The sequence below is a fragment of the Carcharodon carcharias genome, chromosome 11 (genome assembly GCF_017639515.1).
Source record: "Carcharodon carcharias isolate sCarCar2 chromosome 11, sCarCar2.pri, whole genome shotgun sequence".
Lineage (NCBI taxonomy): Eukaryota > Metazoa > Chordata > Chondrichthyes > Lamniformes > Lamnidae > Carcharodon > Carcharodon carcharias.
The window spans coordinates 52,279,616-52,306,331 of record NC_054477.1 but is presented as its reverse complement, the minus strand read 5'-3'; the positions used below and the strand labels follow the sequence as shown (position 1 = coordinate 52,306,331).

Sequence of the window (26,716 nt, the reverse complement as noted above, 5' to 3'; positions counted from 1 at the left end):
CAGTGTGCTTATTTATTTTTTCCCAAAAAACACTCTCACCAGGGGCTCCTTACCCTAAATGGTTCCATTACATGCAGCTATAACTACATCTGTATGTGTATTGTTTCAATACTGGAAAGCCAGACTTTCCAGCTCATCTACATTTCTGAACTGTTTCATATATTTTTCAAAATACATTCATATATACATTAAGACACTCACCTCTGTGGATTAAGCCCCAATCCAGTTCTTGAACACATGATCTAGGCTGTCACTTGAGAGTGCTGCATTGTCCAAGGTGTTGTATTTAGAATGATAGATTAAACTGAGGCTGTGTGCCTATTCAAGTGAGTGTAAAGATTCCGTGACATGATTCAAAGAGGAGCAGGAATTTCTCAGATTCCAAGCCAACTTTTTTTCTTACAACCAAAATCACCAAGAATAGATTAATTAATTATTTATGTGATTTGCTGCTTATTGCACCTTGCTGTGTACATTACATCAGTACAACAGTGACTACACTTCAAAAAGTACTTAATTTGCGATTGGAACATAAGGTAGTTATAAAATTCCCTACATAAATACAGGTATTTTTTTCATTTTATAAATTGGTTACCTTAAGCATTGCCAATAGTGACTGTGCTTCAAAAGTAATCCATTGGCTGTGGAGTGCTTTGATATTTCCTGAGGAAAATCAAGGTGCTATTTTTGTTAGATTGAAAGATCTATATTACTGGTACGGAACATGGTTTGGTTACAGAGAATGATACATTCTGACCAGAGGCTGGACAAGCTGCACATGCTGCTTTGGAGTGTATGTTGAATGAAGTGTCTGAAATATAGCTGCAGGTGTCACTGGAGTCAGTAACTAAGACCTTGATATTAAAACTGAAAAGATGGGGATTGATAACTTGCCGCAAATGCACCTGTTACATGTCCCACATCTCTTCATTAATAAATTTAAATCCGGCTCCTACAGGGCAATTGCAAGTCTGATTTAAATATAAATGTTGCTACTCAGGTTTCCCAGGCCTCGGGAAACCCAGCAGTGCAAGGGAAACGGAAGCTGGTGGCTCAAGAAGCTAAATGACAAAACAACACTCCTATTGGATCAGCGAGAACCAGAGTACTCTTCCCGTCCACATCAAGGAAGCTTTGGCTTTCCCTTTGCCGATTGTGGCCTCTCTCTCCCCCCCTGTTGTGATTGCAGAACTCCCTGGCCTACCAAGCTATATTCGTTCCCATGATGGTCAACCAACGACTTACCTTCAGAAAGAAGAGCAGAGAGGCGGACCTGCGGAAGATACTCATGGAGCGAGAAGAGGATAAATACAGCCCGGGGAGCACAGCCTGCATCACTCACCTTCAGGAAGAGGAGCGGAGGGGCAGATCTGCGGGAGATACTCATGGAGCAGAGAGGGGTAAATACAGCCAGGGAGCACGGCCTACATCACTCATCTTCAGGAAGAGGAGCAGAGAGACGGATTTGCAGGAGATAGTCACAGAGCAGGGAGAGGAGTTTCTGAGAGACCAGGAGCGCGCTAAGTTTGAAAAAGAAGTGAACAGTGACGCCACAAGAAAGCCGTAAGTTGATTAGCTGGTTGGTAACTACTCTTAGGGAGGGTGGGGAAATTGCTGGAAATTAGAAAAACATATAGTTTTAAATAATCGTTAAATTTATTAGTACCACTGTATTTACCAGTACGAGTAAGGTTTATCAATGTTGTAAGGTTTGTTAAGTAGGGCCAAATAAAACAAAGTAAAATATAGCTAATGTAGGTGAAGTAAAGTTAAGGCATGGCAGTGCAGCTCAGTCATGTGGAAGGTGTGTCCTGTATATGTGGGAAGTCATGGATGCTACCAGTGACCTGGATGACCACATGCAGGAAGTGTTACCAGCTGCAGAAAATTGGGTCTGGGTTTTGGAGCTCGAGCGGCGGCTGCAGTCACTCTGGCGCATCCGCAAGGCTGAGAGCTATGTGGGTAGCGTGTTCAGAGGTGGTCTCATTGCAAGCGAGGAGCACGGAGGCATGGGTGACCACCATGCAATCCAAGAGGACTGGGCAGGTAGTACAGGAGTCCCCCGAAGTCCCGTTTGCTAATTGGTTTTCCTTTTTTCCTACTGGTGAGGGCCTTGGTTCCTTGGAAGAGCGCAGTCAGAGCCACATTTGTGGCACCATGGACGGCTCAGCTGTAAAGGAGGGGAGGAAGATGAGCAGAAGAGCAGTAGTGATAGGTAATTCGTTGGTTAGGGGAACAGGCAGGCATTTCTGTGGCTATACGTGTGACTCTAGGATGGTATGTTGCATCCCTGATGCCAGGGTCAAGGATGTCACAGAGTGGCTGCAGGACATTCTTAATGGGGAAGGTCAACAGCCAGAGGTCGTAGTCTACATCGGTACCATGACTTAGCCAGGAAGGGGGATGAGGTTCTGAAAGCAGATTTCAGGGAGCTAAGGAGATTGAAAAGCAGGACGTCTAATGCAGTAATCTTAGGATCATTTCCAGTCCCACGTGCTAGTGACTATAGAAATAGGAGAATAGCAGGGGGATGGGAACCTGAGAGGGAGCTCAGATTCGGGGGAAGCAAAACTGGCAAATGCAAGTAGGAAAATAGAAAGCAAAAATAGAAGTCAGACAAAGCATTGGCAAACATTAAATAGGATCAGAATAAAGTTAAAAAAGCAAAATTAAAGGCACTCTATCTGAATGCACGTAAAATTTGCAAAAAAGTTGATGATTTGAATGCACAAATTGAGGTAAATGGGTATGATTTAATTGCCATTATGGAAATGTGGCTACAGAGTGACCAAGATTGGGAACCGAGTATCCAAGGATATGCGGCATTTAGGAAGGATAGGCAAAGAGGAAAAGGAGGCGGGGCAGCACTCTTAGAAAGGGACGAGATCAGTACATTGGTAAGAAAGGATCTTAGATTGAAGGATTAAGATGTAGAATCATTTTGGGTGGAGCTAAGAAACAGCAAGGAGCAGCAAACATTGATGGGAGATACTTATAGGCCACCAAACTGTAGTGGTAATGTTGGGCATGGTATAAATCAGGAAATTAGAGATGCATGTAACATGGGTAATATAGTAATAATGGGTGACTTCAATTTATACATAGACTGGCTTAGCCAAATCAGCACTAATGCTGTAGAGGATGAATTCCTGGAATGTGTACGAGATCAGTTTCTGGAGCAGTATGTTGGGGAGCCAACTAGGGATCCAGCTATTTTGGATTTAGTGTTGTGTAATGAGAAAGGACTAATTAATAACCTTGCTGTAAAGAAGTCTTTGGGAAATAGTGACTATCATATAATAGAATGTTTGAATGTGATATAGTTAATTCTGAAACTATGGTCTGAAGTCTGAAGAAAGGAAATTATGAAGGTATGAGAGGCAAGTCGACTGTGGTGGATTGGGAAAATACACTAAAAGATTTGATGGTAGGCAGGCAATGGCTAGTATTTAAAGAAATGCTACATGGTCTACAACAGTTATACATTCCTCTAAGGCACAAACACCAAAGGGAAAGGTAAATCAAGTGTAGTTAACGAAAGAAGTTAAAGATTGCAACAGATCAGAGGAAATGGCTTATAAAGATGCCAGAAAAAGTGGTAAGTCCGAGGGTTGGGAGCAATTTAGAATCCAGCAAAAGAGGACCAAGAAACTGATTAAGAAAGGGAGAATAGAATATGAATACAAACTAGCGAGAAATATAAAGGCAGACCATAAAAGCTTCTTTAGGCATGTGAAAAGGGAAAGGTTAGCTAGGACAAATGTGGGCCCATTACAGTTGGGGACAGGAGAATTTACAGTGGAGAAGAGGGAAATGGAAGAGAAACTAAACAGTTACTTTGCATCTGTCTTCACGCAAGATGTTACAGAAAAACTCCCAGAAATACTAGGCAACCATGCAACTTGTGAAACTGAAGAAATAAAAGAAATTAGTAAAGAGATAGTACTTGAAAAGTTAACAGGATTGAAGGTTGATAAATCCCCTGGAGCAGATGAACTTTATCCCAGAGTGTTGAAGGAGGTGACGAGAGAGATAGCGGTTGCATTGGTGGTTATCTTTCAAAATTCTGTAGATTCTGGAAAAGTTCCTGCAGACTAGAAAGTAGCACATGTAACCCCACTATTTAAGAATGGATGAAGAGGGAGAATGGAGAAATAGCGACCTGTTAGTTTGACGTCAGTAGTAGGGAAAAAGTTAGCATCTATTATTAAGGATGTGATAATTGGACATTTAGAAAGTAATGGTAAAATTGGGCAGAGTCAACATGGATTTATGAAATGGAAATCAGGGAGTGGGGGGAATGGGGACGGGTTTAAAATTAACTAAAACTTGCATCTTATCTTGTTGAGTCATAACATTATCATCTCTCTGCTGGCCAGCTCACTCACTCACTACTCAAATGACTCAAACTCACCCTGGAGGCTCTCAGGATTAGTCTTCCACAGGCTGTTCTGAAAACTTGGGACAAAAAGCATCCTTTAAGGACGTGGGACAAATAGTCAAAATAAGGGACAGTCCCTTAAAATACAGGACAGTTGGCTGCCCTGCCTCTGGCCCCAATCCCTTCCATAAAGACCAGATCTCAAGATCCCTCCCCTCTCCTCTTTGCCAGGCCCTGTTTCCAAAAGTTCCCAGCTACAGCCTTCTATCACTGGTTTCCCCAGCCAGCCAATTTGGCTGGTTGCTGGAAAGACAAAGAAAGAAAAAGATTATAATGAGGTTTTGCTGAATTGTCTCTGACCTTGCCAGGTTTCCCCCCCCACCCTGCTACTGTGCTCCCTCCCATCCTTCCTGGTAATATTGGGGCCTAGCATCAGATTTGTGAAAGAGAATATACTGACTGTTAGTACAGAGTAGTTTCTTTGCAAGCTGGAAAGTTCTTCGGCAGTGCAGTATAAGTCAACCGATTGTGAAATTCACTTTCCCCACAGCTTATGACAAACCGTGTGTTTAAGTTTGTAATTTTTCTCAGTAAAAAATTTCAAATGTCTTCAGTTTGTTTGGATTTATGTTTTTGCTGCTGACCAGCTGCAGTCCAGCCTCTGGTAATTGTCCCTTTGGCTGGTTAGTTTTCTAGTACTAAGAACACTGCACCACCCACATACAGAAAAATATATTCACTGAGATGTAAAAGGTGCAAATTCTGCCATTTTCTGTTCCTTTGCATAAATTGCTCAGATCCGTAATAGCACAATACAATGAGCTTCTGCATAGCATAGTTTACTGATCCCTGTCTTGAGATGTAGATATTGCCTACAGGTTAAAAATATACAGGCTCCAATGTTACTCCATTTTGGTGGCCAAGTACTGTCATATATTTTACTCATTCATTTCAATAATTTAGAAGTGTTTTGTTTCCAAAATTTAACTTTTCTGTTTCTATATATACATTTCCTTTTTGTTAGATTCAATGAACACCATTTTTGAACAATCGCACTATAAAAAATTATTTCTGGTTGCATCAGGCCAGTATGAATGCTGAAATTAACAATTATGAAGCATTGTGCAAATATTACACAGAAGAGTGTAATATAAATAAAAAGCAATTTTCAACATATAGGTATTTGCATGAGGTGATCATTGAATTTATTAAACTGCATTGGCCAAACTGATCATGTACTCAAGCCCAGTGATTGCAAACAGGGATGTTCATCAAAGATAATAAGTAGAATATTCCATCATTTATCACTGTCAAAATGTTCCCATTTGGATTGCTTGAAAAACCGTGAGAAACCATCACAAAGCAATTGCAGAAGGTTTAGTGACCTTTTTGTGGACAGCCTCATGAGAACTCAGCACAGGTCTCAAATACAATCACAGAGAAGTGAGTCTATTCACTCTACCAATATGCTTCTGAATACTGGAGTTTAATAGCAATCATGGATTTTATTTGCCATTATCTGATCAAGACATTTTAGATCATGATAATAGTCGTCATGTAATAAAATTATACTATCACTGAAAAAAACAGCAACTCATACAACAAATATATTTTGGTATTTTGTTTACATTTATAAGGCTGAGACATTAAAGTTGTTGCAAAATTTCCCCTCACTCTGGAAAATTACTGAAGCCAGGTTAAAACGATGTAACAAAGTTTTAAGAACACATGCTATATATAGTGCTAGTTCTAGAAACAATAAGCCTTGCAAAACAAAATTCTCAAGAGACTTGTATCGAACAGACCCTAAACCTCACTATTCACCAACCGCATTAGGTATGGGAAGGCTGGAATTTGCAATGTGCGGACAAGCCTTTAAAATGTACCAGCTGTTCAGCACATCCCCTCACAAGACATCAGCTCTTTTCAGGGGTAGCACAGATTCTTGGAGCATGAACCAGACTCTCACTTTGGTAGGTCACCACAAAACAATGTTCCATTGCAGCAAATATCTTTTTCTCCCTCCCTGCATAGCCAACGGTTTGCTCTACACAGGCAGATTTTACGATTCGCTGCTCCTTACATTCCTGTCAAAGCCCTTTCGAAATGAAACCTGCTGCAGCTGTCAGGATTTATTTACATGGATTTTTGACACAAATTGAATTAATGAGAATAATTTGGCTGGGGGAATGTTCTTTGCATTTGATGGCTTTTGTTTTCCTTTCTCCACATGGCAGTTCTCCCATCAGCTATCTTTAGTCCAGCTAAAAGTTAGCTGAAAATGGTTGCACTACATTGAGTAAGAGAAAGGTATTAGGAAAAGTTTCCTGTAGCCTTATGTAACTGCAACAAAAGAGACAGATTGCAAGTTTGTCTTATAGGTCTATTAATGATTTGAAAATCTATCCCAAATTCTCAGATTCTTCAAAAGCCAACAGGACAGTTGTTCTGGGGTTGGGTTGCTCTAGACTATTTCACTGACTGTTCCAAGGTCTCAGTCTCAATACACTTTACAGTGTACTGTAACTTCCGAGCTCCAGGGCATGGTATTGGGGGGGGTACACCAAAGTTGTGCTGGGGAATCCCCACTGGAGGTTCCCAGGTAAGGTTTGCACGGCAATTGCCTGGAAGCGCAAACTTCCCCTGGGCAATTGCCCTGTGTTGGGAACCATCTGAAAATGCAAATTAAATCGCAAACTTCAGATGGTTTCAACTGCATTACCCAGAAAAAGTTAGAAGAATTAAAATCTCTTCTAACTTCTGGGTAACTATTGCACAAGCCACACCGATCCCCCACAGGACTCCCCCACATCTCTGAACCCCCAGGGGACTCCCCCAAGTACCCGCACAGGATTCCCCCACTAACTGAGCCTCCCAAGGTTCTCCCCCTGCCCCCGACACCCAGGGATCTGCTTTCAACCCCCCGACTACACACCCACGGGCCTCCCCCCATAACCAAGGGACTACACCCTCCAAAAGGAACTCCCCAACTCACGAGATTCACCCCACCCCCACGGGGACTTGCTCCGCAGGCCTGACTCTCACCCCCGCTCCCCAAAGTTTGACCCAACCAACCCACCAAGGTTCAACATCCCCACCCCCGACAGAATCCAACTCCCCCTGCCACCTGCCGCAAGGCCCAATCCGACCCTCCTCCCCGAGCCTGATACCCCCCAGCCACAGCCGTAAAAAAAGGGGCCATGGCTTACTTACCTTCGACTCTACAGCCCTCACACTAGGTTCCGGGAGCACGCTGCACTGCCCAGATTCGCCCGGCCTGAATTGGCAGGTCGTGCAAGATAGGTAATATTTTTCGAGCAGAGTGGCAATCTGACTCAATTGCCACTCCATTGGAAGTTATGGCCTATTGTCTCTAAAGTCTGTACTTTACAGCATCAGGGAGGAATGTAGTATTTTAGCATGTACAAGTTGCTTTAGTAGATGTGCTTCAGAAGCGCTGTTTTGCTTAAACTTCAACAGGATCAAAGTAATCAACAACTTGCATTTATATAGCACCTTGAACTTAAACAAATCCCAAGGTGCTTCTCAGTTACATAAATGGATGCCAAGGCAAGAAAGGGGTAAACATTGCAAACTGCATGTCAGGTTCTGGATTGCCCGTAAATTACTCCATAGGAAGTTTGCTAGTAAGCAGTAAAAAGTGAAATGGATCATTGATTTTTTGAAAATGCTACAACCTAAGTATTGAACAACAACAGTTCACATTGTATCCAGATGAAATGTACTCTGTATAATGCGGACTTAATTTACATTGGGCTTACACCAGTTCCGTTCTGTGCCCCGGCTACTTTACACCTTTAAACTTAGAACTTTCAGATTCTGTTATGTTGCCTGACATTTCCAGTAATATGTTCACCAAAGGTCAGCCAGGACTTGGTGAAATTTAATTTTCATGTTCTTTTCAAAATTATATTTTTAATTCAAACACAGACAGTAAACATATGTTGAAAGTAGTGAATTTTTAAAAAAATAAAAGCCATTACTTGCAACATGCTTACTGCATGTGTTTGAGTTAGAATTTTAAAAAATAAGACACTGAGTGACATAGGCCATATTACTCACTGGTGTAGAGTTATAGTTTACAGGCTTATTTTTCAAGACTCACTGCTGATGTGTACCCTTTTATGTATGGTACAGTCTATTCAATATAAGGGCATTTGACTGAAAAGGTCCAACAGCAGATGTTATCTCCTCTGTAAAATCGACAGGAGCAAACTGTAATCTTATGTTCAGATCTAATTACATTTAGGCACAGAACACAGTTCTGCACTGCAGCATATTAATCAGAGAGCTTTAGTGTTGTTAATTCATGGATAGTATAAACAAGAATGCTGAACACAGGAATCTTTATCTTTCCTAATTTTCTTCTCCTCTGCTGAAGACAGTGATTTGTGTATAGTATTGTTCCATGCCCAAATGCACATTCTTCATAAGTGGATGCAGATTGAGAGTGGCGGTAGGCTATTCAACCACTGAAAGGGATTGCAGTTGAGTCCAATCGTGTCCTCATCCACACTTTCTAACAGGGATCACTGAATAGCATCCACGATAATCAGTGGGTACTGCTGCTAGAACATGCTGAAGCACCACTCCGGCACCACTTCTTCCAACCAGCGACAGCCCCGACTCCCCCTGAGCCGGAGGAACATTCTGGGATCTTGCTGCCACTGCTGTTGCTGTGGGACTACATTTCCCAGCAGGCTGCGACCGCTCTCATGTGATTTGTGCATACACTGGCTAGGAACTGTTTGTCTTTTGTCTGGGGAAGGGCGCTGTATGCATGCGCAGTAGAAAAGGGCTTAAAGGGTCCAAACACTGCCAAAGTACAGGTCAGGTGACCCGAACAGGAGCACCATTACAGAGGTGGCAGCCCATGCAGCAGGACACAGCAAAGGGAACAGGGAAAGGTACCAGAACTTCCAGAAGTAAAATTGAAGTCAAAGAAAGTGCCAAGTTAAAGAAACAGCTGCAAAGGAAGAAGCAACGTGGGGTTGAAAGAAGCCGTGAAGATCCAAGGAGGCATTTGAAGGTTGGCAACTCCTTACTGATGGCCATTGGAGAAGTGGTGTTCTGCCTGACATGGCCGAAGATCTGAAAGTGTGCTTGGAAGGTGAAGCTTGAGTGTACGTGGAGATCCAGAGTAATTGCAGAAGGTGAGATTGAAATCCTGAAGGTGAACAGCGTGCCAAAACTACTTTCCGTTTCCGGCGCCGCTGCATTGCTTGCCAGTCCTTGCCTGTTTAGTGTTGATGTATTTTGTCTTTTTTCAGCCAACTCTTGACACCTCGAAGTGGCAGGTTTAAAGTGTCCAGGCCAGAAGACAGAAAGGAAAATATATATATTTATCTACATCGGCCTGGCTACTTTATAAAATTATTATTTTTATTTTAAAAGTGGACAATGCTTTACCTTGACAAGCCATGTCTCATAGCAGAGGCATTTCTAACCTTCAGAAACCAGCAGGGACCTCGTTATCTTTAAAGAAGTGCTAATGTCCTCTGTGACTGCCGACAATCAAATTCTAAAGAAATGCATCAACTCCCTTTACATTTCTAAGGCAGAGCTCTGGCCAACGGAGACACCATGTCTGCAGAGGACAAAAGGGACCCTGACTCTTTTATTAAACACCTCAAGGTTCCAGGCCTGGGAAAATATATCCTTTAATATAAAGGCAAAATGCTGCGGATGCTGGAGATCCGAAACAAAAACAAAAAGTGCTGGAAAAACCTTCCTCCTTTGTCCAACATCCAGGAGAAGAAGTGGGAGGTATGACACATACCTCCCCCATGCTGCTAGAACCTGTAATATTGCCATGTGGAACTGAACCCAGGCAGTCTACCATTTTATCATCTAACAGGTAGCAGCAGAAAGGACTCTGTACAGGTGAAGTGCCTGGCACTCATTTACACTGAACTACTGGAACATTGGAACTTCTGTATCTGTGCCTTCAAGACTAATTCATCTCTACATGCCTTCTCTCATCGTGGAAGTCCTTGCATTTGCAAAGATAGATCACCCTGAAATAGTTTCAGCCTGCTAACCTCTGAAGGAATATGCCACTGGATCTTTTGATTCTGGACTTTGGACTCACGTGAAACCACAACTCTTATTTTTATTGTGGTCTTGGCCTGTACTCCTTTCTTCCTCTTATTCCACTTTTATGATATGAGTACAAAACAGGACAGACATTGCGAAATCACTTTCCCACGTTTTCTGTGTGTGTAAAATAGACCACCCTTCTTACTTTACCTTATTTCGAGTTTGCTATGGGGTTATTAATAGAGGATTGGATCACACCAAAACTGAAGGGTTAGGGAAAATACAGCACCATTAATAAAGCGGAAAATCAGAAGTCAAAAACATCTTTCTGTTTATGGACAGGTAGTGAGAGGAGAAATCAGGGCTGTTTAAATTAATCCCCCTTCTCTCCATAACAACAGCTTGTAAAATAAAACAGCCTAAAACCCACCAGCTTACTTAATACTCACTGCCAGCCTGAAGGGAGAAAGGCCTGAGTCAGAATTGCTAACAGCTGCCCACAGAAAACAGGACATTTTCTGTCGAAGGGTCATGAGGACTCGAAACGTCAACTCTTTTCTTCTCCGCCGATGCTGCCAGACCTGCTGAGTTTTTCCAGGTAATTCTGTTTTTGTTTAGGACATTTTCTAACATCTCCAAGCCTAATGTAACATCATTAATTCAGCCGATGGGCTAAGGCAACTTTCGGGTGATGAAATGTAAATGATAAAAACAGCGATTTTGAGGATGACAGAGAGAATCCGGTCAAGAAAGTGCCCATAGAAAATATTAAGATGTGTGATGGGTTGATAGATGCACTCGAGCAACGTGCATTTATAAACGAGCAAGAAATAGTGTCAATCTATAAAATAAAAGGCAAACTTATGAAATAAAAACCAACGTTGATGAGGCAGATGAAGCTGGAAGAACTATTCAAGAATGCCTCCCAGCAGAGTACATTGATTCTCTGAACCCTCTCCTACAAGCAGGATCGAAGATGGCGCCAGGAGTGGGAACTTATTACAGGTACTCTGCATTTTTGATACATCTTACTTTTCTAGCCATTTTAATGACTTTAGACTTTGGCTAGCCCAGGCTTAGGCTATTGTAATGTAAGTAGGCATAGCCCTACATGCGGTATTGGAAAACCAAAATTATCTGAAATCTGAAACACAATCAGCACCAAGGATTTTGGATAACAGATACTTGGCCTTTAAAATGCTGCACAATGAAATCTTAGCTACGCTAAAGACTAATGATTCAAAATACCGCATGGTTCAAAATAAAATGCCTACTGCCTATCTGCACTAATATTTTTCACTTAAAGAGTATAGTTTACTGATTTTTGGGGACTCAAATGATTAATAAGTAGGAAAACAGCGTAATAATAGGTTTAGAAATTATATGGCCAACACATTTTCTTAGAGCTCCTGCACTTCAAAACTTCCCACTACACTGCTGATGATATTGGACCCAGATTTATGTATAACTTCCTGGAAGGGTGTTGGGGGGGGGGGGGGGGGGGGGTGGCGATGATGGCATTCTATTGTAGTTCTGTTTCAGTTTATTAATGTTAGGAATAAAACCTGGGGCATTCCTTGTCCATGTGGCTCAGCAACTCACTGGGGAGTGCAGTTGTCAAAAGAGATATTAGGGCACTGGTTAATCACTCTATAAATTATAACAACCTATAATAATCTGTTTAATGAGGATGCAGCTACACATGCAACTTGAACTTACAAACATCAGTTTTAATGAAAGCAAAGAAGCTGAATAGATTTCCGCCATTCTCACCACCTGATGCCACCACCAAACACATCTTCCCCTCCCCTTTCAGTATTCTGAAGGGACCATTCCTGCTGTGACACCCTGGTCCACTCCTCAGTCACCCCCAACACTCAATCCCATTCCCACGGCACCTTTCCATGCAAAAGCAGATGTAACATCTGTCCTTTTACCTCCTCTCTCCTTACCGTCTAAGGCCCCAAACACCCCTTCCAGGTGAAGCAGCGATTTACGTGTACTTCTTTCAATCTAGCTACTGTATTTGCTGCTCAAAATGCGGTCTCCTCCACATTGGGGAGGCAATGGCGTTGTGGTATTGTCGCTGGACTAGTAATCTAGAGACCCAGGGTAATGCTCTGGGGACCCAGGTTTGAATCCTGCCGTGGCAGATGGTGGAATCTGGAATTAAAAGTCTAATGATGACCATGAAACCATTGTCAATTGCTGTAAAAACCCTTCTGGTTCACTAATGTCCTTTAGAGAAGGAAATCTGCTGTCCTTACCTGGTCTGACCTACATGTGACTCCACGTCCACAACAATGTGGTTGACTCTTAAAAGCCCTCTGAATAAGAGCAATTCAGGATGGGCAATAAATGCTGACCTAGCCAGTGATGCCCACATCCCATGAACGAATAAAAAAAAATTGGGCAGTTTGGGTGACCGCTTTACAGAACACCTCCATTCTGTCAACAACTAAGACCCCAAGCTTCCCATGCCCTGTCATTTTAATTCTCCACCTTGCTCACATGTTGACATTTCTGTCCTTGGCCTGTTGCAATGTTCCAGTACTCAACTGAGGAACAGCACCCCATCTTTCAGCTGGGTGCTTTACAACCTTCTGGACTCAACATTGAGTTCACCAATTTCAGACTGTAAACTCTGCTCCTCATTTTGTTTCATTTTCTTTGTGTTTTTTCTTTCAGTTAGCACCACACCTACTCTGGATATATCTTTTGTTTCTTTTCTTGCCCCATCTCCATTGCCTTTGGCCCTGTAAGACAAACTCTTCTGTCATTCAATCCCTCCTGTCTTCCACCCTATCACAGACCTTCCTTTTGTCCTTGTCCCATTCACACCACACTCAAAACCTATTACTTCTCTAACTTTTCCCAGTTTTGATGAAAGGTCACAGACCTGAAACATTAACTCTGTTTCTGTCTCCACACAGATGCTTCCTAACCTTCTGAGCTTTTTCCAGCAATTTTTGTTTTTATTTCAGTTATGGTGCTGTTTGAGCATGTTGGCCAGGACACTTGGAGAACTCCACTGTTCTTAGAGTAGTATCATGGAATTTACTACATTCAATGAGGGGGCAAGAAAAACTCCAAAGAAAGTTGTAAGTGTGACTTCAATTTCTAGCCTTGGATCTTCCTCAACATATGGGAAAGGATCTTACTGCCTGTTGAGGCACATTTGTCATTCTTAAATTATGTTTGATAATGGTCCTGTGCAGTGGCTTGGAACATTTTACCACATTCAAAGCACTACGTAAATGCAAATGTTGTTATGACTGCAGGTAAAAGGCGATCTCTGTTGGTCAGGGATTTGAACTACTTAAGTATTTGAGGGAGGAAAAATTTTATTAATGCAATTAGGAAACATGACAAACGTTCCTGCATGTATTGTGGAACCTGCACTATGGTTGGTGACTCCTTTGCGGAATTTATCAAACCTCAGTTCCATAGCATAGCTATTTGTTGTGAAGGGTCTGAACGAACAGTGTTCACAGTTACAAAAACAAAAATAGCTGGAAAAACTCAGCAGGTCTGACTGCATCTGCGGAGAGGAATACATTTAAAGTTTCGAGTGCGTATAAATCTTCAGTTATTTGTATTTGCTGCTAGTGGTACACTTTTTCTGGTGGTTCTGTGTAGAGGGGATTATTGTCCTAACAGGAACTTTACAGCCATGAATGAAAATAACTCATGGATCTTTGTTTCATTCCATATCATCCTTCCTTACAAAGGAAAATACTTTCACCATCAAAATATCTATTCAAAGGGCTTGAGGCATTCAATTCTACATAGGGACTACAAAATGTAGTGCAGGCTGAACAACACATTCAAGAATGTTTGGCATGAATTTTACCTGCAATAATAACATTTTGCTTCCCACAAATGCCTCATTTATTTACATCCCAGGCCAGAAGAGACCACGTTTACCTGCAGTCATAAGTCAATAAATCTACTACCATTTTTTGCAGCAATCACTAAAGACAAAACTTAACATTGCGAAGAGCATCATGGTGCTTGCCTCAGACTCTGCTGCGGCATCAGAACCCTCACGACCCTGAAACCCTTGTCACATTTTTAAAAATACAATGAACATTTTTTTTGTTTTTTCACTCACTTTCTGGCTCCTTGGAAGTCTAACCTTGTAACCTCCACCAACAAAACTTGTCAATTAGGATTAAAAGGAGATTCCAGTAATTTTATAAAAAACATACTGGCTCGGATTCTGTGACCAGCAACAAATGGCATTGACCGTTCATTATGCTTACAGCTGTCCACAGATTTTCACACGCCTTTCCGCGGCAAATTACAGTCATCGAGAGTCCAATACAGTGTGGCACCCTGGGAGAATAAGGCAAGCAACTGCATGGCTCTTCAACCAAACAGATTAAAGAATCTTTACTAAGGCATACAGAATTTAAGTCAGAAAGTTTAAGTTAGAATATTTAATTCAATATGAAATCATATACAGAAAGCAAAACAGAGAGGGAAAGAATGATGGGATTAAGAGAGAGAAATAAGAGACAGAAAGAAAATGTAAAATCATTATTTTAAATTATAAGTTGATTTTAAAAAAAAATCACCAAAAACATATCAAATCTGAGGGAATTTGATTTCAGGCTTGTCAAAGTAATTATTTAGTGCTAGAAAGGTGGTTTGGTAGGAATTAAGACATCTTGCAATTTACTTATGGACAAGCCCTAATTATTCTGATTACTTTAGTAGGTATCTAGTGCATAAGTACTGCACCTGCACATATTTCACGTGTTTGAATGCCACATCTTACAGCGAGATACCAGTGTGGTGAAGCTTCAGAAGGAGCAGAGCAACTCAGACAGCAACCTTCGAATTTCCTTGTTTAATTGCGCATGCGCAGATACAGGAAGTTGTTTCCCAATTTACTCTTTAATATCTGTGAGCTTTGATAGCCTCACTGTTAATCTTACCACAAAATCATAACATTACATCTGATTGGTAGCATTTACTTCCATTATGAATCTTATCAGGGAATCACAGAATTGTTGCAGTCCAGGAGGCCATTCGGCCCATCGTGTTTGCACCGGCTCTCTGAATGAGCATTTCACCTAATGCCTTTGTCCTGCATTCTCCTTGTAGCCTCGCAAATCTTTTTTTTTCAAATAATCATCTAATTCCCTCTCCACCACACTCTCAGGCAGTGCATTCCAAACCCTAAACACTCGCTGTGTGAAAAAGATTTTTCTCATATCGCTTTTGCTTCTTGTGCCAATGACTTTAAATCTGTGCCCTCTTGTTCTCGATCCTTTCACAAATGGGAACAGTTTATAAACTGCTCTTGAAGTGGAGGGAAATTTTTTAATTTCCCACTATGCTGTCAGGCTGATGATAGGAATGGACTGGTTTGCTATTTTACTGCCCATTTTACTTGGAGAGGAAAAAGGAAGACATACAAAGAAATAATTCAGTAAAACAATATTGTGCTCTATATCAGCATTTCTGAGTGTGGGGTGAACCCTAGCTCAGTGATGTCATCAATAATGAAATCTCCATTCTATTTACTTATTAAATGTTTTCCAAGTATGATACAAAGGGATTGTTGTGAGGATTGCATTTACACTCCATGACAGAAAGTTTTACACAAGCTTTGGTCATAAATGTTTGCTTTGTTTCCTTGGGGCATTCTCTCATACATGGTAACAGTTGACATTTCCAGCCAGAAACAATGACGCCCAGCTTTTCTGCCCCAGTCACTCCTCCCAAATCCAGTGGCTGATATACCAGAACAGGTCTTTGTCTTCTCTCAGCACTGCTCTGAGTGCTAATGGTCAGGGTTGGGGGTCTCCATATAAATGCAATGTTGAAAAAGGGGACTGGAAGTGGGTGCTGGGAAAGGGAAGAAGGGAAATGGATGGCAATAGAAGAGGGAAATAAATGATAATGAAGGTAAGAGGAACAGGGGAATTGGAGGGAAACTGGGCAAAAGCTGGGTGCTCTCAGTGCAAAGTAGAGGATAGAAGCAAAAGATGGCATCTGGGAAGAGAAATTTTTGTGGGGTGGGGTAGGGGGGATAAAGGGACACTTCTAGCATGAACAGGGGGAGTGAAAGGAGAACACCAACATGAATTTGAAGGATTAAAGAGTGTCAGCATGAACTCTTGGGGAGGCAGAGAAAAGCACCAACTTGAAATCGGAGAGTGGAAGACAGATTTCCAGCTTAACTGAATTGCAGGGGGAGAAGAGTGCCACCATATTCCACTTTGCACCCCCTCTTCAGCTTAGCTAACTTGCTTCAACTATTTGCACATTTTCTGGGTGCATTGTATCTTTTATTTCTCTAAAAATGCTTCCTTTGTTCTTACACTGTTATCACTTCTGTCATTTAACCAACTCCTGGTCACCTCTTAATCACTTCATAGCTCATTCCTTTTTTTTTAAACTTATGTGGTCTTAATGGCAAACAACCTTGTAAATGTGTTATATTGGTAGCATATTCCATTGGCTATCATTTAGTATAAAACCAACATTAGTGCTTACCTGTCCAAGCATATCTGGTGCTATAGGTATGGTGGGCCAGATGGCCGAGTAGACTCCTAAAAAGGCTAACCACATCAATATGCTGCCCCATACAGCCAAATGACTGAACTAAAAAAGAAATAAATTGTTTATTAAATGGATCAACAAACTAATAACACTGCAACATGCCAGAGATCTCTTATGCTGTGGTGCTGCTACATTACCTAATCAATATACCAATATATCAATTGTCAGGTGATTAGCTATAGTCCACGAGTGACCATAGTTATCTCTCTCCATTTGAGAGAGAAAATTGATTATATAGCTTGAGGAGCACCACTCCACATCAAGAATAGGGCAAGGCAAGGAAGGAGGCCTCAATGAACTACCACAGCCGGTACGGGGATTGAATCCATACTGTTGGGTCATTCTACACCATACTCTAACCAACTGATCAAACTGATTCTGCAAGCTAAGTGCTTGTGTTTTCTGCTTCTACAATGAAAATTATGTGCAATGTTGCTTTGACCAATCAATGATGTAACCAAATCCACCTTTAGAATTCTAGGTCACAATTGTTAGGGAACTTTGAAATATTTATTCCGCCATTCAAAGCCATGAGTATAAATCACATTTTTAAAATGGGTGGTTGAAATGAAGCGGTTAAGATTTTTAAAAAAGTAAAATTAAACTGCTTACAGACTTTGTTATAAATTATCTGTTATATATTGTTAGAAATAAACCAAAAGTAAAACTTCTATAAGGAAGTGAGAATGGGGAAAAGGAAGTTTGTCTAATATCTTCATTAATGAAATTTTAACCAATGTGTAACCGCAAAAGTTGAAAAAGAAAATCTTTAGAAATTACAGCTACAGAAAGCCAGGAACTCCCTGAAGTTCCTAGGGCCAGAAATTTCCCCCGGTCGGGGGGATTGTGCGGGGCCGGGCGGAGGTGGGAGCGAACACGACTGGCGCTCCCAATCGGGGACGCACCGCCATTTTATGTGGGCGGGCCAATTCTATGCTGGGCCTGCCCAGCTTGATGCTTGCCCGGAAGTGCAGAGCGCTCCCTGTGCGTGTTGGGGGTGGGGGGGGGGGGGGGGTGGGGAATTCCCAGAGACGTTCCCTGCGCTTCACGTGAAAGAGCGCAGATATCTCTTGGAGGTACCTCAAGGAGATTTGTTTTGGTGCTAAAGTTTTAAATAAAGGCTTTTAACACTTTTAAAACATGTCCCTCATGTGACACTATCACATGAGCTGGGACATGTCAAAGAATAAATGTATAAATTTTTATTAGATTTTAAAACACTTCATGAAACCTCATGTGACAAAATGCGAAGGCTCTTCGCCTGCCCGCCAACTTTAAGGTTAGATGGGCAGCTCATTAAATTGAATTAATTAGGTTTTAAATGGTCTTAATAGGCCTTTTACAGTTTGGCGGGTGCGCGGCCGAGGACCGAACTGAAAATTTAAATGACATGTGGTGATGTCGGGATGCCCGCCCGATGTCACTGTGTATCATTTTATGTGTCGGCGAGTGGGCCTTGACCCACTCGCCGACGGGAAAATCCTTCCCTAGCATTCTAATAACTAACCTAAATTAGTAGTGACTATTTTCAAAAGATATTTTAAATATAGGTTTTAAATTCACCATATTAAAGTATGTGCTTACCTTTGTCCATGCTGTTGTCTCAAAGCCAGCTTTCAAACATACAGTTACAACAACATACTGTAGAAAAAGATGGAAATGTGTTATGACAGAAAACATCAGAGGTGAATTTTAATACAATCTATTGTAATGTAATAGGAAGATAAAGATTTAGTTAATCTGAAATTAAATTAAAGATACTGAGATCTATTTAATGAAGTATGATGGTGTTTTTACTGCAATTACCATCAACAATGTTATATGAGCCCATCAAATTACCTATTCTGAAAGTAGTGCATAGCCAACAGCCCAATTATATTCCCAATAAATGTCTTGAAGTTCTTCAGCTATTTTTGCAACCGCTTGGATTAGTTGGTGTTCACAAAGATCCCCACCCAAAATCTTTACATGTCTTTTTCACTTTCAGATCTGGAAACATTAATTCTGCAGTGAAGTAATTTTCTGCTTTTGCTTCTTTTATGTCTTGGGTAAATGAGTTCATTGGCCAACCGAACTCTAACTGCACACCTTCCTATGTTTTCTTCAGTTGCTGCTTGCACAGGGAGAGACTGATGTAAGAGTAAACAATGATGGTTCATTGAGATATAGGGCAGAGCACCGGATCATAAGTGCTCACTCAGAAACCTCCAGAACTAGGCTTATAGTTCCCAATTTCCTGCGCTTTACAGTGATTCCTCAGTGCTGTCAACAGTACACTTGCATTCTCTTAAAGGGACAGGGTACCTCACTTTACCACAGCTTCCAAATAAGAGCTGGTCTGTAAAAGACTACGTAGGCCAGTAGGAGCACACTCAGACTGCTGCACAAGCCAAACAATATGTGTTCTAGAAATTATATAGCGACAGGATATGTAAGAGTTCTCAGAAAGAAGTAGATGGCAGTGGTTGGGTTGCAGACATGTCATATTCAAATAGAAAGAAATCCATTCCATTCTCCCAGTTCCTCAGTCTCCGTTGCATTTGTTCTGATGACGCAACCTTCCACAACAGTGCTTCCGAGATGTCTTCTTTTTTCCTCATCTGAGGATTCCACTCCCCATGCTCCCCCACTGTGGCTGACGTTTTCTGCACTTCTGCTCATACCCCGTCCCCTCCCTCCCAGAACCATGATAGGGTTCCCCATGTCCTCATCTTCTACACCACCAGCTTCCATGTCCAACGGATAATTTTCTGCCATTTCCACCATCTTCAGCATGATGCCACCACAAAACACATCTTCCTCTTCCCTCCCCTTTTAGCAATCTGAAGGGACTGTTCCCTCTGTGACACTCTGGCCCATTCCTCAGTCACCCCCAACTCCTTCCCAGAGTGCCTTTCTATGCCAATACAGGATATCTAGCTCCTGCTCTTTTACCTCCTCTCTCCTCACTGTCGAAGGCCCCAAACACTCCTTTCAGGTGAAGCCGCAATTTACATGTACTCTTTTCAGTCTAGCTACTGTATTCGCTGCTCACAATACACTGGGGAGACCAAACACAGATCGGGCTTTTGCTTTGCAGAACATGTCCATTCAGTCCGCAAGCATGACCCTGAGCTTCTGGTGACCTGTCATTTTAATTCTCCACCTGCTCTCACGCTGACACCTTTGTCCTCAGCCTGCTGCAATTTTCCAGTGAGACTCAACGTACAATTTTTGGAACTGCTCCTCATTCTTTCAATAAGGCACTTTAAAGCCTTCTGGACTCACTATTGAATTCAACAACTTCAGACCGTAAATTTTCTTCGCTTGTTTTGGTTTTGTCTTTCAGCCAGCAGCACCTGCTGTAGGCACATCTTTTGTTTCTTTGTTTCTTTTCTTGCCCCCATCTCCATTTCCTTTGGCTCTGGAGCCTAACTTTTCTGTCATTCAATCGCTCCTGTCTTCCACTCTTTCACAGACCTTCCTTTTGTCCTTGTCCGACCCATCCCTTGCTCAAAAACTATTGCATCTCTAAAGTTTCCCAGTTTCACAGACCTGACACATTAACTCTGTTTTTCTCCCTACACAGATGCTGCCTAACCTGCTGAGATTTTTCTAGCATTTTCTCTTTCTATTTAAAATAGAACAGACCATTTCCTAGCTAAGTGATCAGAAGTATAATGGGCCTGTATAGACTGACAATGTTTGTGGTACTGGTTTATGTTATGTTTAAAGGATCCATTATGCCAAATGCTAATTTACCAGTTTTGCAGGTGAGCATGTCACAATTGAACAATTTGCACCTCAACTAGACACATATACCAGCAGACACAAAATAAATTTATTACCAAAGACAATTGGCAACATTCCTACCCCCAGATTTGTTTTTCATGTTGCTGCAGAAATTGTTTTACTTACTGTATAAACAATGTTCCCAAGAAATAAATAGTCCATAGCTTGTCCGCTTATAAAAACTGAATCTGAAAGAAGAAAGGCAAAATTAAAATGCGGTTATGACACTGATGTAAAGGATACTGCTGCAGTACAGTGGTCTACAATCAGGAAGGAGTATCCCTAAAGTCCTCAACATTGACTCTGGACCCCATGAAGTCTCATGGTATCAGGTCAAATACTGGCATGGAAACCTCCTAATGCTTAGCGCCTACTACTCTCTCTCAATCGATAAATCACATTGAAAATCACTTGGAAGAAAGCACTGTGGGTAGCAAGGGAACAGAATGCACTCTGGGGTCTTTAATGTTCATTGCCAAGAGTGGCTCAGAAGCATCACTACTGACCAAGAAGGCTGAGTTCTGAAAGACATAACTGCCAGACTAAGCCTGCGACTGGTGGTGAGACTCCCAACACAAGGGGGAAAAGCTACTTGGCCTTGTCTTCACTAATTTATGTTACAGATCATTTACAGTATTGGTAGGAGTGACCACCACACAGTCTTTATGGAAATGAATTCCAGCCTTAACACTGATGGCACCCTCCCTTGTGTTAATGGCATGTTAATTGTATTATTAAGGTTATGGATATATAGGTGGAGGGCACTGATTGATTTAAGTACCTTGAGCACATATAAAGAGAGACTTCTGAGATATGGTGTTGGTTAGGGAGGAGACAGATATATGTAATGTTGTATTCTATTAATAACTATAGTATTTAGTAAAAGATTGGCATCTGGTTTTCTGCTTCAGAATGAATTAACATGGTAGAAGAGAATGGTGCCTAAAGATGAAGATTGGAAACCATGCAGAGCCATGGAAGCCAGAAGATTGTAACCTGAGTTAATTATATAAGAATGGCTGAAAGCAAACATAAATTGTCAGGGTATGATTACCCACCAATGTTCTCTGAATCAGAGCCTTATGACTAGTGGAAAAGTGAAATAAATAGTGGACATAGGTTACGTCCTTACCAAGAGAAAACAAGGTATGGCCTTGGCAGTCTTGCTTCCTAACAAAAGTAAAATCAGAAGCAAAGTGTTTTGTGAGCTGGATGCCCATCAGTTGGATACTGATGAAGGTTTAGATCTTCTATTAAGCTTCGTGGATTAAATTTATTTACGAGAAAGTTGATCTATTTGATGCCTATGAGACATTGTCAGACTTTGATACATTTCAAGAGATGGATGGTTGTTCCATAAAGAAATATATCATGGAATTTATCAGACTGTATGAAAGATTGCAAAAATTCAATTTGGAAATTCCTTATTCACGCTTGCATTTAAGTTTCTGGATTGTGCGAAGGTGTCACAATTAACCCCTGGTCTTAACTGGTGTTTGTTCTCAGAAAAAGACACCCTTTGGCTAAAATGTCTGCTGGTTAAAAAAAAACTCCTGGAGGAGCAGACATTTCCAGCAGCCTTAATGGCACAAATGGGACATTCTACAGTGTCACAAAGGATGGAGGACTCAATGATTGTAACATTTTAAGATCATTCAGATACAGGCGCAGGTGTCAGTACAACAGAGGAGTTACAGACAGAAGGAATGAGGATGAAAGTTTACTTGTTCCCTGACAAATCATGCTAGGTAGTCAGAGAAAGGTGATCTTACAGCTAAAAAAAACCAAAACAGTGAAGAAGCTTTTCGAGACAATTGAACTGGCGATGGATGTAGACCCGACCGCTTACCAGTTTTGATGTATTGGAACTAATGAAACATGCTACAACTGAGGATGTTTTAAGGACAAATAAAATACTTCAAATATTAAATAAGGAGAAATGTGTACTCAAGTTTCCAGCCTTGGGGACACAGAGGACATAAAATTGGCCCATTTTAGTTACACTACTCATGACAATCTTCCAAATGGGTATTCCAAGTACAGTGGTTTTATAATATTCTTGGTGGGAGAAAATGAAAAATGTTGTTCCTTGGCCTGGGAATCTAGGAAAAATAAAAAGGGTGGTTAAGAGTACTTAGCTGCGGAAACATTAGGTCTTGTAGAAGTAATATATATGGAATTTTTTTTAATCAAATATTTTAGGGAAAATTCTATACAAGGTGAGAAAAGTTTGCCCGTTTAATGTTATACAGATAATGGTTCCTTGTGATATAATGCACATTCGACAAAAAGTGCAACTGAGAAAAGGTTAAGGATTGACCTTGCTAGTGTAAAAGAGATGCTAGAAAGAAAATAAATCTCGAAGATAAAGTGAGTCAACACAAGCCATAAGTTGTTAGGTTACTTTATAAAATGGAATGCTTGCACAAAGAGACTATTGGTGGTCCTAGGAGAGGGACATCTTGTATTATGATGTGGTGTATAGAAAATGGAAAATGATTTTTTTCTTTTTCTCTTTTAATTGATTTGTTTTGAAATATTGTTAATGCACTATAAAGCTTTGGTTTAAAAAGAGTGGAATGTGTCAATTGCATTACTAAGGTTAGGGATACACAATGGAAGGGAATTGATTAAGTAATTTGAACGTACATAAAGAGAGGTTCATGGGATATTAGGTGTTGATAGGAAGGATTAAATTTGTAATATTGCATTCTGTAAATAAATTTAGTATTAAGTAAGAGGTTGGAGTCTTGTTTCCTACTTCACCATCTACATTAGCAACTAATCAACTACGTCATCACCAGGCAGAGGAACAAGCAGGATATGCATGTAACAAAAGCCATGTGCGGCATGACAGCTGAACTGACCACCATCTAATCATTTCAAAGCTAAACATCAAGATCTATTCCCCTAGACGATCCCAGGGATGAAAGGTCCAGAAGCATTTCAATGCCTCAAGGCTCTACCAGGCAGTCCTGAAGGAATCTCAGAGAAACTCGTGATGTGCCTGTGCACAGCAAAAATGGACAATTGGCATTGAGGATGACCAAGTGACCTTTAGGGATATAGTGTACTCATTGCTTCAGAGGCCCTTGGCCCTACCTTTCATAAGCATCATGATTGGTTTTATGAAAGCAATGAGGTAATCCAGAAACTAGGGAGAAACATCACTTCCACAGGGTTTATCTCAATGATAAGTCATCACTATCAAAGCACATTGCCTACCAAAACATCTGCAGGACTGTTTATTTAAGCTCAGAGAGATGCAAAAAACTTGGCTGAATCAGAAAGCAGACAAACTTCATTCATATGCAGACTACAAAGACTGGAAGAGATTCTATGATGCTCTTAAATCTGTCTACGGGCCTCAGTATACTGGTTCATCACTAATCCTTGGAGTTGACATGTCAATACCACTCACAGAAAAAGCCCAAATTCTAGTAAGATGGGCAGAGCACTTCAGCCACATCCTCAATCAGCCTTCATCCTGCAATGAAGACGCAAGCAATGGGCTGCCACATGTTGCCGTCAACTGCTTTCTTGATGACCCTCCCATGCTGTTTTGAAACAACAAATACAATCAAATTCCTGTCTAGTGGCAAAGTTCCAGGTGTTGAATTACCCCAGCTGAGGTCCACAAGGCTGGAGGTCAATGCCTGATCAAGAAGCTCACTGAACTCTTTCAGTCTATGTGGGAATAAAGGAACCATCCCACAAAAATACAAAGATAACTCCATTGTCCACCTGTGCAAATGGAAAGGAACTCGCCAATCCTGCAACAATCATAGAAGAATCTCATTCTCCATCACTATCAAAACCTTCGCCAGAATCCTTCTGAACCACTTAGTACAACATCTCGACCAGGATTTGCTGCCAGGGAGTCAGCACGGTTTCAGAGGAACTGATAATATGGTATTTAGACAGCTCCAGGAGAAATGTCTAAAACAGAACATGGACCTCCACACCATGTTTGTTGACCTGTCCAAAGCTTTTAACACAATCAGACGTGAGGGCCTTTGGAAGGGAAGAGAGAAATTCACAGTTCTGCGGTTGCATGCCCACAAGTGTCCTGGATGATGGTGAGTCTTCTGACCCATTCTCAGGCACTATTGAGTCAAACAGAGCTTAACAAACAGGGTATATAGAAGGGAACCAGTAGATGTAGTGCATTTGAATTTCCAAAAGGCATTCAATGAGGTGCCACATACAAGTTTATGACATATGAACATGCATACGAACAAAAGAGTTAGGAGCAGTAGGCATTCAGCCTCTTGAACCTGCACCGACATTTGATAAGATCATGGCTGATCTGATCGTGGCCTCAACTCTACTTTCCTGTCTACTCCCAATAACTTTTGACTCCCTTGCTAATCATGAATCCATTTAACTCAGTCTTAAAAATATTTGACAGCCCTACCTCCACTGTTTTCTGGGGAAGAGAATTGCATAGACTAACTACGCTCTGAGGAAAAAAATTCTCCTCATCACTGTCTTAAATGGGAGACCAATTATTATTAAACTGTTTCCCCTTGTTCAGGTTTCTCCCACTAGAGGAAACATTCTCTCGGCATCCACTCTGTCAGTTTCCCTCAGAATCTCGTATATTTCAATAAGATCACCTCTTATTCTTCTAAATTCCAATGGATACAGGCTCAATCTGTCAAAACTCATGATAACTCCTTCATCGCAGGAATCAGTCGAGTGATTCTTTGCTGAACTGCTTCTACTTATGTCCTTTCTTAAGTAAGGAGACCAAAACCATACACAATACTCCAGGTGTGATCCCACCAACACCCTGTACAGGAGGTTTACACTGTCCACCCTGTAATGGGGCTGGCAAGGGCATGAGTGCTGTATGGGATTGGAATCCCAGAAACAATTCCCGCCAACCATTTTTAAAAGGTTCCTAAATTGCCCTTGACTTGGCGAAATTGCGGACCTTTGGTTTCCTCCAATTCTAAAAACAACCAACAGCCAATTTAACTTCCATGTTGTCACTGTACCTTTTATTCCATGGGCTTTAACTTATCTGGCAAGCCTGTTGCATGGAACTTTATCAAATGCCTTTTGGAAGTCTATATACACATCAACCTCACTACCCTCATCAACCATCTCTGTTACCTCATCAATCAAGTTGGTTAAACAGAATTTGCCTTTAACAAATCCATGCTGGAATTCCTTAATTAATCAGTACTTGTCCACATGACTGTTAACTTTGTCCAAGATTATCATTACTAAAAGCTTCCTCACCACCACGGTTAAACCGGTTGGCCTGCAGTTGCTGGGTTTATCCTTGCACCCTTTTTTGAACAAGGGCGTAACATTTGCAATTCTCCTGCCCTCTGGAAACCCCCCTCTATCTAAAGAGAATGGGAAAATTATCGCAATTCCCCTCAGCTACCTCGGATCCTGGTGACTGACCAACAGCTAGCCTTCCTAATACCTCCTCTATCAATTTTTAGTCCATCCAATACCTTTTACTATGATTTGGGTAGCATCTTCTTCCTTGGTAAAGACAGATGCAAAGCACTAATTTAGTACCTCAGCTCTGCCCCTGCCTCCATGCATAGATCCCCTTTTGGTCTTTCATCAGCTTCATCCATCCTCTTACCAACCTTTTACTAATTATATACTTATAGAAGTCTTTTGGATTCCCTTTCATGTTAACTGTCATTCTCTTCTCATACTCTCTCTTTCCTCACTGATATTCTTTTTTTCAGTTCCTCTATGAACTTTCAGTACTTTCTACATTCAACTTGATATCATCAATCTTCTCACTGCAGCTCTTCACCATAAGACCTCATTACAGCTTTGGTTCAAACATGGGCAAAGTGCCGAATTCCAGAGGTGAGAATGACTGCCCTCAACATTAAGGCAGCATTTCAGCAAATGTGGAATCAAGGTGCCTGAGTAAAATTGAAGTCAGCA

At 41.2% G+C, this 26,716-nt stretch overlaps 1 protein-coding gene across 2 annotated transcripts in view; it reads right to left on the bottom strand.

Annotated features, from left to right (window-relative positions):
• The window catches only part of atp8a2 (ATPase phospholipid transporting 8A2), a 631,244-nt gene that overhangs the window by 62,139 nt on the left and 542,389 nt on the right, over window positions 1-26,716 (bottom strand). For both annotated transcript variants that reach the window (XM_041199633.1, XM_041199634.1), the window contains 3 exons: window positions 20,915-20,976; window positions 18,602-18,658; window positions 16,952-17,059 (listed from right to left, as the gene is read on the bottom strand). In XM_041199633.1, coding sequence (XP_041055567.1) covers window positions 16,952-17,059; window positions 18,602-18,658; window positions 20,915-20,976 — 227 coding nt within the window. The remainder of the gene's footprint in view (window positions 1-16,951; window positions 17,060-18,601; window positions 18,659-20,914; window positions 20,977-26,716) is intronic.